Here is a 14,139-nt window from a genome sequence, read left to right as displayed (position 1 = left end):
AAACTTCTATGGAGAATAATGCAGACTAGCAAGACAGGACTGGGAATAGTGCCAGCAAACTAGACTAAGGGCAACATTTTGAATACAATGTGCAATGCAAATGCAAATAACTTATACTGCACTCTAAATATGACCTTTAAAAAACAGATATGGTGATGTTAAACTCAAATCTGCATTTGTTTGACTAAATAGGCAAAGTTGTCTTCAAAATTTAATATGATAGCTACTGTAGGCTTCATTACTGGTACCATATTTCAACTTAAACATTTTTTTTTGGGGGGGGGGGGGGGATAGTAAGTGGCTACTTAAAACTGACAATTGCAATGGCAAAATCTTTAAAAACATGGTTTTAGTTAACTCAGTAGGCCATTTAAGGTCCCTTTTTTAATTCAAACATTAAGTTAATGTGTAGTACAATATTCCATGTACCATATTATCATTTCAAATTGTTGTGTACTGGTTCCCTTTTAATAGGTCTGCACAGATGCTAATTTAAGTGGCTATATGAAGCCTAGAACTGGGGACTTGATTGAAATTGTAAAATCCTAAAAGGAAATGCGCCAATATTTTAAACAAGACACATTTTGAAATTTTAGTGGCGACAGACTTAGGCAGAGGATAGGATCCCCTCTTGAATGGGCTATGAATCACTGGCAATCATGCCGTTGATGCTGAATCATTGGGATCCATGTTTGGAGAAATTAGTTAAAAAGTGGTGTTGAAAAGTAACGCAAGTAGATGATAAAATAAAGAAATTTGAAGTTCTTTCATACGGTTATCGTTTTTATTACATTATGCAGGGAAAACTCATCTCAAGCACAAGCCTAAGTATTGTAAAGATACATGAATTCACACAAGCATATTAAATTAAGTCATTACATATTCATGCGAAGCACATCCCTGCTGCTGCTTCTTAATTATCCAATCAAGAGGGACAGCACCCTATTAGCACACCCCCCCCCCCCCCCGAGCTTTATCTCCGTGTTCTTGAACTTGGGTAACCTAGTTTTGCTGCTTTCTCCCGCAGCTGGGTTCAGTTTTTGCTGAGACCAGCTAATATCAGCCTTTATTCAGGGCCAGTTTTATGAGTATCTACCAAACCTTTTTACTTGTTTTTAAACCTTTATTTTCAACTTTCATGTTTTCCAACATAACTGACTACTTTTTTTAGGTTGAACCTTCAAAAAAGTGTGTTTTATTTTCTTGTTTTTATACCTCACAGTTTTTTTTCATGTATTTCTTTTCCCCAGGAGTTTATCCGGGAGGGCTGTCTTTTCAAACTGACAAAAAAGGGGCTGCAGCAGAGAATGTTCTTCCTGGTGAGTACATCCCTCCCAAAATGTACACCTGTCCCCTGTAGACTGCGGGACTATTGGAACCAGGAATGCTCCTAATTACTAACAGCTAATTGTGTAACCAATTAAAAGCTGTAGCATGGTAACTGCAGCTATGCATTTAATGTAACTGTTTTAAATAGATGTTTTGTTACAAAACGTACATACACTATGACTAGTTTTATTGCAGTGATATACCTTCTCATTTCAAAAATTAATCTCTATCATGGAAACTGCTTCTGAATTTTAAAGAAATTTAATTCACTTTTGTTAAGTGAGTCGTCACGTTTTATAGTGTTTTGTGTTGCTGTAACTCCACTACATTTTCAATACAATTGATAATGTGTGGCGGTGCGGTACAAAAAGTACAAGCTTTCTTTGCAATGTTTCTTACTGAATTACTGGAACTGCCATTTCTGTATCTTGTTTATGTAACCAGGGATGGAAATAAGCCTCGCATTGCATAGCAGTTTGATCAGTTCCTGGTTTTACGACAAGTTTATTTATTAACACACCTGAGCTTGTTATCAATACACTGTGGCTAATCAAGCTCATAGTAAAACCTGGAATGGGTGTAACCGTAAGCACATACTGCAGGAAGGTTAGATTGCTGATTGACTACATGAACCGTAAGTTTGCCTTGCACATCCAGGGCATGAAGTTAAGGTCATGAAGGGCAAGGCAATGTTGCCTTCATTGGGCGTGAAAATTCAGGGGCACCAAGGCAGTTCTAGGGGGCAAAAAGGCAAAACATAAATTCAACCCAAGGGCACCAAGGCAATTTCATACTCATTCATAAAATAACCAAAAATAGAGCGCCTCTTAAGTTGAAATTAATTCAAACACAATCAATGTTTTCTGAGTGATTTAACACTAATTCTTACAAAAATAAAATATAGGCCACTTTTCCATTGTAAAAATAAAATGGTATAAAAAATCTAATTTAAAAACAACAAACTTTTTTATAATGAAAAAATACAAAGGGTAATTTGGCAAAAAAAATTAAAATATTCAAGGTATTTTTTTTATTAAACTCGGTCACACACCACTGACAAATACATAGATTAGATAAGAGGCTTAGATACAGCCTTAGTGATACAACAGCACAAATAAGCAATGTCAGTGAAGGGAAAGTTAAACAAAAAAAAGATAGATTTTCAAGCAAACTGGTTGAAGATTTACCCATGGCTGGAGTTTGGTAACGATAGTTGTCAAATGAGTTGTTCGTCTGCAGTGTCTGCGCAACTGTTGCTAACCGCGGTTACAAAACCTGTACAAACAACACGGCTTTGGGGGAAAAAAAATAAATAAATAACCTCGAAATAGAAGCTTCGTTAGGCAATGGAGAGTGCACTGCATCACAATGATGAACAGCTGGATGTACATAATGTTAGATGTTTACATTTGAGAGACTTTATATAGTTTTACAGTTCTGGAAGTTTACAGTTGCAAAGGATTTAGTTTTGTTATGGTGCACTACTGGACACTATATTCAGGGGGACGGGGGGGAAAGGCATGCTGTTTTTAAGCATACACATTCTAAGCACTTTCGTGAAAGCACGCGTTTTACTAGTTAAAAAACAGAACTACATAAGGTAGTGAGGAATGTATTATACAAAAATAAATAAAACAGAAATCGATGCACTTCTCAAGATTGTGTTTCGTTCACTATTATGTTACCTCTCCTACTCGTTTCATAACACAGAGTTGCTACTTGAACCATGTCATAGCTACTTTCTCTGTGTGTGTTTTTTTTTGTTTTGTTTTTTTTGTGTGTAAGAATTTGAGCAAAACTAATTATCTACCTATTGTGTGTTCATTTTTAGCATTGGGTTTTGAGGAGGTGTAACAGGGCGAGGTGCCCTGTACATTGTTTTGTTTATTTATTTTTAGAACGGGGTCCCCCTCCACCCCTGTGTTATTTTGTATTTATTATTATTATTATTATTATTATTATTATTATTATTATTATTATTATTGTTGTCGTTATGTTTTAGTTGTATTTATATGACGGCGAAGCGCCGGTTGTTTTGTTGTATTTATTTAAAAATGTATTTACGACGTAGCCGTGTTTTTTGTTTTAAAAAACACCTCGTGGAAATGCGTGACTGTCAGCTGGCGATTATTGAATTAGCTGGCAGTCACGCATAGTATAGTAATGCTACCTGTGCAGACTGTGGCCGAGGGGTAATGAGAGAATTGCCAGCTAGTTAAACCCCCCGGCCACGGTATAAAAAGCCTGCAGCTCTCCATGTTCCGGGTGGGTGTACGAGAGGAGCATAGAGAGCGAGGAGAGAGAGAAAGAGAAAAACTGAACTTAAAAATAACATAGGAACAGTGAAGGCAATCTGCCCAGCCTGACCTGTGTTTTATTTATTTTGTGTTAGAGATTTGTTTTTGTTTACATATTTATTTTTGCTCTGTGAGCAGTGTTTTCTGTTTTAAATATTTATTTTATTTTTGTATTTAATTAAAACGGCAAACGCCACCTTAAACTGCAGTACTTGCCTGGTGTCAGTACTTTCCTTCCTGCTTCTGCCTGACGTCAGACCATTCGTCCAGCCTGTCATACGTGGTGTCCAGCGTGGGATCACCAGTGCCTCCTGGACTCAGGCAGAAGGGGGGTACTGCAGTTTTTTCGTTTTTTTCGTTTTGCGTGGCGAAAAGAGTGAGGAGGAAGAAGGATGGGAGGAAAACGGAGGATTGGAAGAAGGAGGAGCTGCAGACACAGCAGCTGCAGGAACAGCAGGCACAGGAGGAGATCAGCTGGGAAGCCCTCCTCCACAACATAAGCCAGACCTACTGTTGCTGCATCTGTGGGGAGCGGGGGCATTTCCCAGTTAATTGCCCCCTCCCCGAAGACTGGGATTACAGTTGCAGGAGAGGAGACAAGGGGAAGGAGTCGGTGCGTCCACAGCCCAAGAGGGAGGAGACTGAGCGTCCACAGCCCAAGACGGAGGAGTCGGTGCGTCCACAGCCCAAAAGGGAGGAGGCCGAGCGTCCACAGCCCAAGAGGGAGGAGCCGGTGCATCCACTGCCCAAGAAGGGGGAGGCCGAACGTCCACAGCCCAAGAGGGAGGAGTCGGTGCATCCACAGCCCAAAAGGGAGGAGGCCGAGCGTCCACAGCCCTAGAGGGAGGAGCCGGTGCGTCCACAGCCCAAAAGGGGGGAGGCCGAATGTCTACAGCCCACGTCTCTGCCAGCAGAGGGAGAGTTCCTGCTGGTTCCACCTCCACCACCCTGGGAGAACTGTGTGTCGTTCCCGCCTCCGCCAGCAGAGGGAGAGTTCCTGCTGGTTCCACCTCCACCGCCCTGGGAGGACTGTGTGTTGCTCCCACCTCCACCAGTAGAGTGAGAGTTCCTTCTGGTTCCACCTCCACCACCCTGGGAGGACTGTGTGTCATTCCGATCTCCGCCAGCAGAGGGTGAGTTCGTGTTGGTTCCGCCTCCACCTCCATGGGAGGACGACTTGTCGCTCCCACCACCACCAGCAGAGGGAGCATGCCTGCTGGTGCCGCCTCCATCGCCGCCACCAGCAGAGGGAGCATGCCTGCTGGTTTCACCGCTGCAGCCAGAAGGGGAGGAGCCCCTGCCGCCTCTGCAGCCAGAAGGGGAGGAGCCCCTGCCGCCTCTGCAGCCAGAAGGGGAGGAGCCCCTGCCGCCTCTGCAGCCAGAAGGGGAGGAGCCCCTGCCGCCTCTGCAGCCAGAAGGGGAGGAGCCCCTGCCGCCTCTGCAGCCAGAAGGGGAGGAGCCCCTGCCGCCTCCGCAGCCAGAAGGGGAGGAGCCCCTGCCGCCTCCGCAGCCAGAAGGGGAGGAGCCCCTGCCGCCTCCGCAGCCAGAAGGGGAGGAGCCCCTGCCGCCTCCGCAGCCAGAAGGGGAGGAGCCCCTGCCGCCTCCGCAGCCAGAAGGGGAGGAGCCCCTGCCGCCTCCGCAGCCAGAAGGGGAGGAGCCCCTGCCGCCTCCGCAGCCAGAAGGGGAGGAGCCCCTGCCGCCTTCGCCAGGAGCAGAGCAGCAGGAGCTACCTCTGCCTCCACCACCACCACCACCTGAGGGAGAGGAGCAGGAGCTGCCTCCTGAGGGACAGCTGCCGCCCTGTCATCCATCGCCCGGGGATGCCAGCTCGCCATCGCCCGGGGATGCCAGCTCGCCATCGCCCGGGGATGCCAGCTCGCCATCGCCCGGGGATGCCAGCTCGCCATCGCCCGGGGATGCCAGCCTCGCACCGCCCAGGGATGCCAGCTCCGCATCGCCCAGGGAGAGTTCCTGCTGGTTCCACCTCCACCCACCTGGGAGGACTGTGTGTCGTTCCGACCTCCGCCAGCAGAGGGTGAGTTCGTGTTGGTTCCGCCTCCACCTCCATGGGAGGACGACTTGTCGCTCCCACCACCACCAGCAGAGGGAGCATGCCTGCTGGTGCCGCCTCCATCGCCGCCACCAGCAGAGGGAGCATGCCTGCTGGTTTCACCGCTGCAGCCAGAAGGGGAGGAGCCCCTGCCGCCTCTGCAGCCAGAAGGGGAGGAGCCCCTGCCGCCTCTGCAGCCAGAAGGGGAGGAGCCCCTGCCGCCTCTGCAGCCAGAAGGGGAGGAGCCCCTGCCGCCTCCGCAGCCAGAAGGGGAGGAGCCCCTGCCGCCTCCGCAGCCAGAAGGGAAGGAGCCCCTGCCGCCTCCGCAGCCAGAAGGGAAGGAGCCCCTGCCGCCTCCGCAGCCAGAAGGGAAGGAGCCCCTGTCGCCTCCGCAGCCAGAAGGGAAGGAGCCCCTGTCGCCTCCGCAGCCAGAAGGGGAGGAGCCCCTGCCGCCTTCGCCAGGAGCAGAGCAGCAGGAGCTGCCTCTGCCTCTGCCTCTGCCTCCACCACCACCACCACCTGAGGGAGAGGAGCAGGAGCTGCCTCCTGAGGGCCCGCTGCCGCCCTGTCGTCCATCGCCCGGGGATGCCAGCTCGCCATCGCCCGGGGATGCCAGCTCGCCATCGCCCGGGGATGCCAGCTCGCCATCGCCCGGGGATGCCAGCCTCGCACCGCCCAGGGATGCCAGCTCGCCATCGCCCGGGGCTGCCTGTTGCTCCGCATCGCCTGGGGCTGCCTTTTGCTCCGTACAGGGTACGAGGGAAAAGTGGAGCTCCCGCTGCCGCCTCCATGGCCAGGGGCTCCCCTCCCGAGTTCGCCTCCCGAGGATCCGCTGCTGCTGCCGTTGCCTCCCGAGGGTCCGCTGCTGCTGCCGTCGCCTCCCGAGGGTCCGCTGCTGCTGCCGTCGCCTCCCGAGGGTCCGCTGCTGCTGCCGTCGCCTCCCGAGGGTCCGCTGCTGCTGCCGTCGCCTCCCGAGGGTCCGCTGCTGCTGCCGTCGCCTCCCGAGGGTCCGCTGCTGCTGCCGTCGCCTCCCGAGGGTCCGCTGCTGCTGCCGTCGCCTCCCGAGGGTCCGCTGCTGCTGCCGTCGCCTGGGGTCGTCGAGGATCCTGCTTCGCCTGGGGTCGCCGGGCACTCTGCTTCGCCTGGGGTCGCCGGGGATCCTGCTTCGCCTGGGGTCGCTACACTGTGGCCAGAGCCCCACGGAGGGGAGCTGTCGGCCACGAAGAAGGTGGGGGAGGTTAGGAGACCAGCTCCCCCAGCAGCACTTTCGCGGCAGGATAGTGTGTGGCGGGAGCCCCGGAAGAGGGAGCTGCTGGCCACGAAGAATTGGGGGGTGCCGGACCTCCCACCATGGCCACCCCCATGGACACTGTGCTTCTCCCTCTTCCGGGACTTTGAGACTGAGGGGGGAGGTGGCCGTTGGGGCCAAGTGTGCGTTGCACAAGGGGGTGGATATGTAACAGGACGAGGTGCCCTGTACGTTGTTTTGTTTATTTATTTTTAGAACGGGGTCCCCCTCCGCCCCTTTATTTTGTATTATTATTATTATTATTATTATTATTATTATTGTCGTTATGATGTAGTTGTATTTATATGATGGCGAAGCACCGGTTGTTTTGTTGTATTTATTTAAAAATGTATTTACGGCGTAGCCATGTTTTGTTTTAAAAAAAACCTTGTGGAAATGCGTGACTGTCAGCTGGCGATTATTGAATTAGCTCGCAGTCACGCATAGTATAGTAATGCTACCTGTGCAGACTGTGGCTGAGGGGTAATGAGAGAATTGCCAGCTAGTTAAACCCCTCGGCCACGGTATAAAAAGCCTGCAGCTCTCCATGTTCCGGGTGGGTGTACGAGAGGAGCATAGAGAGCGAGGAGAGAGAGAAAGAGAAAAACGGAACGAAAAAATAACATAGGAACAGTGAAGGCAATCTGCCCAGCCTGACCTGTGTTTTCTTTATTTTGTGTTCGAGATTTGTTTTTGTTTACATATTTATTTTTGCTCTGTGAGCAGTGTTTTCTGTTTAAATATTTATTTTATTTTTGTATTTAATTAAAACGGCAAATGCCACCTTAAACTGCAGTACTTGCCTGGTGTCAGTACTTTCCTTCCTGCTTCTGCCTGACGTCAGACCACTCGTCCAGCCTGTCACAGGAGGAATAACACCAAATTACAAAACAGCAAGAGTCATTAAAATGTGTATATAAATGAGCAATTTATATACACTGAAGACATGAAAGGAGTCAGAATGTGTATTGCACCGTTGCATTTTAAGTATTGCAATTTTAAGACCGTACTCTCAATTCAATTTAACTCTGTGTAATCTCGTCCTTTCTGCATTCACATTATTATTATTATTATTATTATTATTATTATTATTATTGGTATTATTGGTATTATTATTGTCGGGGACAAATTGTTGTGCACCCATTGCTTACCAGAACATTTGGTAATTCCAAACACTTAGCTGCCACTTTACCGCTCTTCTTCCTTCTTTCTTTTTAAACATTTTTGAGTTAACAAGTTGCTCACAGACAGAAAAATCAGTGACACTGCCAGTGAACACATGTGATTTGAAAATTTCGTGAAGCGCGGTCATATTGAGCTCAGTCTAACAGCGTCCCTCCCTCTGTTTGCCTTTCATTAACCAAAGATATAGTGTCTTTCACTAAGAATGTCAACAATAACGCATTATGATGAGTCATTTTCTCGCAGGATGAGATTAGACAAAATGGGCCAGCTGACGCTGAGCAAGTTTTGTGAATGGGCTGTAGGTCAGACGTGCTGGTGCTGACGGACACCGGCGGCAATGACGGGCAGGCTTTTACAGGCAACTTTTGCCGCAAGTTGTTTGTGTGTGTGTGTTTTTTAATTTTAATTTGAGAGGCATTGCGGCAAGCGTAGAGCTTAATTTGTGCCGGGGCTTGCTGGGACGCAGCCCCGGAACCTCTGGGAATGCAGAGTCATATTCCCAGTATCTCCCTAAAAAAAAAAAAAAATCATAAAGTAATAAATAATAATAATAATTTATTTCTTAGCAGACGCCCTTATCCAGGGCGACTTACAAGATATCACATTATTTTTACATACAATTACCCATTTATACAGTTGGGTTTTTACTGAAGCAATCTAGGTAAAGTACCTTGCTCAAGGGTACAGCAGCAGTGTCCCCACCGGGGATTGAACCCATGACCCTCCGGTCAAGAGTCCAGAGCCCTAACCACTACTCCACACTGCTGCCCTCCAAAGTGCTTTCTTTTTAAATTCTCAAAACAGTTGCATCAAGTCTGCAAGTTCTTGCGTGCACACTAAAGAGATACAGTCCTCTTCCACATATGTAGCCTACTTTAAAACTACTTTACGATTTCAGCTTGAGTGCCTTTAAGTAAGCTTACTTGATTTGAAAAACATCATGAACGATACAAGCAACTTCTTAAACTACTTGGTTTGATTAAATGAGTAGTACACAACAAAATATGTAAGCTGAAATCAGTTTCAACAAAGAACGACAACTTTAATGGAAAAAAAAATAATTATTGTAGCTTACTTCAGTAGGAACATTAGCCTGCTACATTATATTGTAGCGTCGGGTCTCGCGGACCCGCTGAATGGGACTTGTTGCTGTTGCAGCCTGGTTCCAGCCAGGTCCACTCTTTCCCGCCTGCTGACTCTATATAAAGCTGCACCTGCATGCTGTGAGGAGAGAGTGCTGAGAGAGTGACAGCAGCAAGAGCTAAAGACCATTTGCGAGCTAAAACAACAGCACTTATAAGCGCCAATCCATTTCTACAAAACAACGGCACTTAAAAGCGGCAATTGAATTCTACAATAAATGGCCCTTTCCAGCGCCAAAGAAATCTTTTTAAGTGTTTCCTTTCTTCCCACTGGAAGAGGTATCGCTGGAAGCCTTCCTGGCACAGTTTGAGCTCACAGCCACTGAGCACGGCTGGAGCTCCACGATTAAAATGTCTTATCTAACCCAGTCTCTTGAAGGCAACGCTGTAGAGATACTGCTGGATTTGGAGCCTGAAGAGAGAGCCGACTACCGAGTCCTTTTAAGGGCTTTGAAGAGGAAGTTTGGGGAGAGTTAGTCCTACCTCTTGCTCCAGAACCAGCTACAGAACCGCAGGCGGGCCCACGGAGAACGCTTGGGATTGCTGGGAGCTGACATCAAATGCTTGGTCAGGAGAGCATTCTGCAGTGAAGACAACAGCTTCATCCACCGCATCGCACTGGACGCGTTCTTACGCAGGGCTTCTCATGCTGGGTAAGGATCTCCAAGCACCTGCTGATCTAATCTTTGGTCAGCTGCCAGACCAGCAACACCCCCACCCTGGTCTGGAATCCGCCTGCCAGCTTCAGGACTGGTTGGACACTGCGCATCAGTTTGCTAGACACCCGGTCTAGGCAGCTGGAATGCGCCAGAAGCAGAATTACGATGAGAGAGAGAGAGAGACGCCGACCTGGCCCAGCTGCCTTGGAACTGAGCACGCAGTCCACTCCTGCCTCTGTCCCCCGGTACCTTCCCTGCCCGGTCTATACTCCACGCCAGAGAGAGAGGGACAACGCATAACATCGCCCACAAGTCAGTCCCCAACTGCTGGGGACTTGCCTAGCCCACAGACCACCACCAGGTGCCCTGTAAGGCAGCGCCGCTTGCCTCTTTGCTACCGGACTGAAGCAGGTTCTTCCCAGGCCAGGAAGTGTTTAAGCAGGGGACAGCGTCAGGTCTCGCGGACCCGCTGAATGGGACTTGTTGCTGTTGCAGCCTGGTTCCAGCCAGGTCCACTCTTTCCCGCCTGCTGACTCTATATAAAGCTGCACCTGCATGCTGTGAGGAGAGAGTGCTGAGAGAGTGACAGCAGCAAGAGCTAAAGACCATTTGCGAGCTAAAACAACGGCACTTATAAGCACCAATCCATTTCTACAAAACAACGGCACTTATAAGCGCCAATCCATTTCTACAAAACAATGGCACTTATAAGCACCAATCCAATTCTGCAATAAACAGCCTTTCCAGCGCCAAAGAAATCTTTAGAAGTGTTTCCTTTCTTCCCACTGGAACCCACTACACGCCGCCGTCACAATATTAAAACAAAACAATAAAAAATAACAATCTGATTCTCTTGCCTTTTTCAATTAATATAATGTAATTAATAGAGACTAAAAACATACTAAGATAACAACTACCTAGCCTAAGTTTAATTAATCGTTATTGTAATTTATCAGCGGCTTCTGTTGCATACACATCGCTGATAATAGTGCAGACAGAGTGGGTCAAACCAATGTTCGTGTTGGGGTGCGTATTTTTATTTTTTTTAATCAATGTCGTCCTTCTGGAGTCCTGAAATGCCTTTTTAATTTGTTTGTTTGTTTTTTAAACCATTAAAATGCAAAACCATAACAAAACATGTATACAAGCTTTTTTATTTATTTATTATTTGTCCTGCGGTTGCCTTTTAATTAATTTTTCTGCACATACTTCTGCTTTGTATATGATGCAGAATACGTGAATGTAAACATCTAACACTAGTAAGTACTAGGGATGCGGACCGGACCAGGTTTCGTGAGTGGTCTGATCCTAATCTATGGAAGTCCGTTACAGAGAGCGGGCCTGTATGTGGCCGGTCCATCGCGCAAACACTGGGCCAGCAAGCTTTTTTTCTCTGTTTTAAAAAGATTGGAACTCGTGCAATGAAGGAAACATGCACAATGTATTAACTTTATAAAACGGTCTACAGTAAAAACCAAAAAAAAAAAATACAAAAAAATACTGTAGCATTCTGTGCAGGCAGGAAAGAAGGGAGACAACACGCTGAAATCTATTCCAAATCTTATTTCGGAACGCTAATCTGCTCTGACTGCTACACTGCTTTCTGGAACACAACCAAATCGGGACAGCAACAACACCACAATTGGCGGCGCAGTGCCTTTTTATAACATAGCTCTGCCCCTTTATGTTAATTGGGTGCCGGAGCTTTAACCACATCCCACTGGTCCTCAGCCGCACACCAGGACCAATGGGCACAGACAAACAGCCAATTACAGGGGAGACACAGACAGCAACTCCGGTCTGGACTCTTGACCGGAGGGTTGTGGGTTCAATCCACAGTGGGGGACACTGCTGTTGTACCCTTGAGCAAGGTACTTTACCTAGATTGCTCCAGTAAAAACCCAACTGTATAAATGGGTAATTGTATGTAAAAATAATGTGATATCTGTATAATGTGAAATAATGTATAATGTGATATCTTGTAACAATTGTAAGTCGCCCTGGATAAGGGCGTCTGCTAAGAAATAAATAATAATAAATAATAACACATGCGCAGGTTAGAGTTACACATAGACATACACAAAGACAGGGTTATTATACAAGCAAACGATGGGAAATACAGAGCGGAAATGGAACACAATAGAGCAGGAATTACAGTACGCAAACACAGTAAGAACACAGTACAAAACATAATTGCACGGATTGCTACAATAAATTCAAAGCTAAATCCCACAGAGGCAATGAGAAGTTATGATAGTATACAACACAACGATCAATATGTGGATTTTATATGTTGTCATGTAACAACCCAAGCCTGTGAACATGTCACATTCAAATTCTTAGTCTTCAAACAAACCATTATCTTTTTAAATGATACAATATTTTAAAAGTTGTTCTCTATCAAGAAAATTAACAGGATAGAATAACATTCAAAATAGCAGAAAATTAAAATGTCAGTAAACAGAAACCCTGAGAGGTTGGCAATTTCTCTTTTTCACATGGAAAAGCAGGTCCTAAAGTTCAGTTAACTATTTTAGAATCTGCTTGGGGTGAAAACCTGGACTGGAACGGATCTTGAGGGCCAGATTTGACTATCGCTGGACTAGAGGAAAAATGTAACATTCTTCTAGCAAGCTTGACTCAATAGGTAAAAAAACACAGAATTGGCAGTATTCTGTAATTTAAATATTCTGATCCTAATCTTATACAATATAATACTGTTTATATAGCACATTTTATATAATAAAACATTCCTAATTGTTTTACAAAGTAATTATATCTATACTGTACAGACAGAATAGCTTTACAACAAAAAAATACAATGTAAACAATTTTGAATAGGGTAACCCCAACTGAAAACTGAGGAAAGGACAATTGCAGATAAGAATGCAAATCTGTACTACAGTGAAAGTCACTAGGCCTTTTTCTTACGACAACATTTAAAAGTATATTAAATATGTTATATGTATATTACAAAAATGTACTGGGGAATCCCTGGGCAACCTTTATGGACCCCCCTTTTACATTGACTTAAAGTTGACTTTCTGCTAGCTAGTTAGCTGTCAGATTATAAACAACAGAGTTTATCAGTCTGTAGGTAATTTTCTGTTCTTTTTGGCCAACAAAGACTGCTTCAATGTAAACAACAATGGAGGAAGATGGGGAGTATCTCAGTAGTAAGCATAGTAACTAACAATGAGTTATTAGACCAGAGAAATTCAGGTCACTCGTCACACTGTCATTCTTTCATAAAAGCACTAAACTGGGGTTGAATATTCTGTGTATTACAAAAGTGAATATGTTGGTTTATTCAGTCACAAGAAAACAATATGTACGTTCTTGTAGAATTTTATACTCCTTCCAATGGGTGTCGTTAGATGTATTTTCTTAAATTTGTCAAACCTCTGACTCCTTTAACTTGAGACAAACAATGCAATGGAAAATGCCTTTCTCTTCGCCTGAGCAAATGAAGTAAAAATCCTAAATAGGAGCACTATATTTTACTGGAAACATTTGCTGTAGTGACCTTTGGTGACTGCGACACGACCTGTCTCACAAGAACCTGTCTCATTTTCTGCCATTCTGAAAAGTTATAATAAAACTTTTGTGTGGTGTTATGCAGAGAGGTAAGCACACTAAAGTCATGTGACAGAATACCATGCCGGCAATGTCAGGCACCTGAAGCGTCTTTTTAGACTGATAAACAGAGTCCTGAGTCACTAATCAAGTTTTGGGAGCTTGATCTGGGATTTATGGCCTCGCTGACCACTTCAGTAGAGAAAAAACGGTATGGACCGCTGATGTTTGAAGTCCAATCCAATTTTTTTTGACTCGTCAATGGCACTACGGTATGTACAGCGGTACAGGGCTGAACCAGACTGGTTTTTGAGGTCCAATATGCATCCCTAGTACCTACAATACTCTTTTCAAATAAAAGTGTTCTGATTTTGAATGTGCAGTTTTTAAGGACGGTATTATTGTCATTGATTGCGCCTCGGCACCTCTTTCTTTACAAAAGAAGCACTGGGCAAGCAGCTTGGGCACTTCATCAGTTGCCGCTGGTGCCAACAGTTATTCCACGCCCTGCACATCTGTCAGGTGGTCTTACCCTTGATTGCCATGATGTGTCTACAGTATATATGCTATGATGAGGTTACACAGTGCATGCTTGGTCTTCATTGGGGACGTG

At 46.0% G+C, this 14,139-nt stretch overlaps 1 protein-coding gene across 6 annotated transcripts in view; it reads left to right on the top strand.

The window, feature by feature from the left end:
• LOC117417012 (FERM, ARHGEF and pleckstrin domain-containing protein 2-like) overlaps nucleotides 1–14,139 on the top strand; it is a 97,736-nt gene that overhangs the window by 67,567 nt on the left and 16,030 nt on the right. For all 6 annotated transcript variants that reach the window (XR_009330697.1, XR_004546670.2, XM_059034617.1 and 3 more), the window contains exon 20: nucleotides 1,251–1,319. Coding sequence is in view for 4 of the 6 variants with exons in the window: in XM_059034617.1 (XP_058890600.1) it covers nucleotides 1,251–1,319 (69 nt within the window). In the remaining 2 variants the exon portion in view is untranslated. The remainder of the gene's footprint in view (nucleotides 1–1,250; nucleotides 1,320–14,139) is intronic.

Source organism: Acipenser ruthenus, chromosome 12 (assembly GCF_902713425.1).
Source record: "Acipenser ruthenus chromosome 12, fAciRut3.2 maternal haplotype, whole genome shotgun sequence".
In the NCBI taxonomy this organism is placed as follows: domain Eukaryota; kingdom Metazoa; phylum Chordata; class Actinopteri; order Acipenseriformes; family Acipenseridae; genus Acipenser; species Acipenser ruthenus.
Note: the sequence above shows the minus strand (reverse complement) of the source record. Positions and strands in the feature narration are given on the sequence as shown.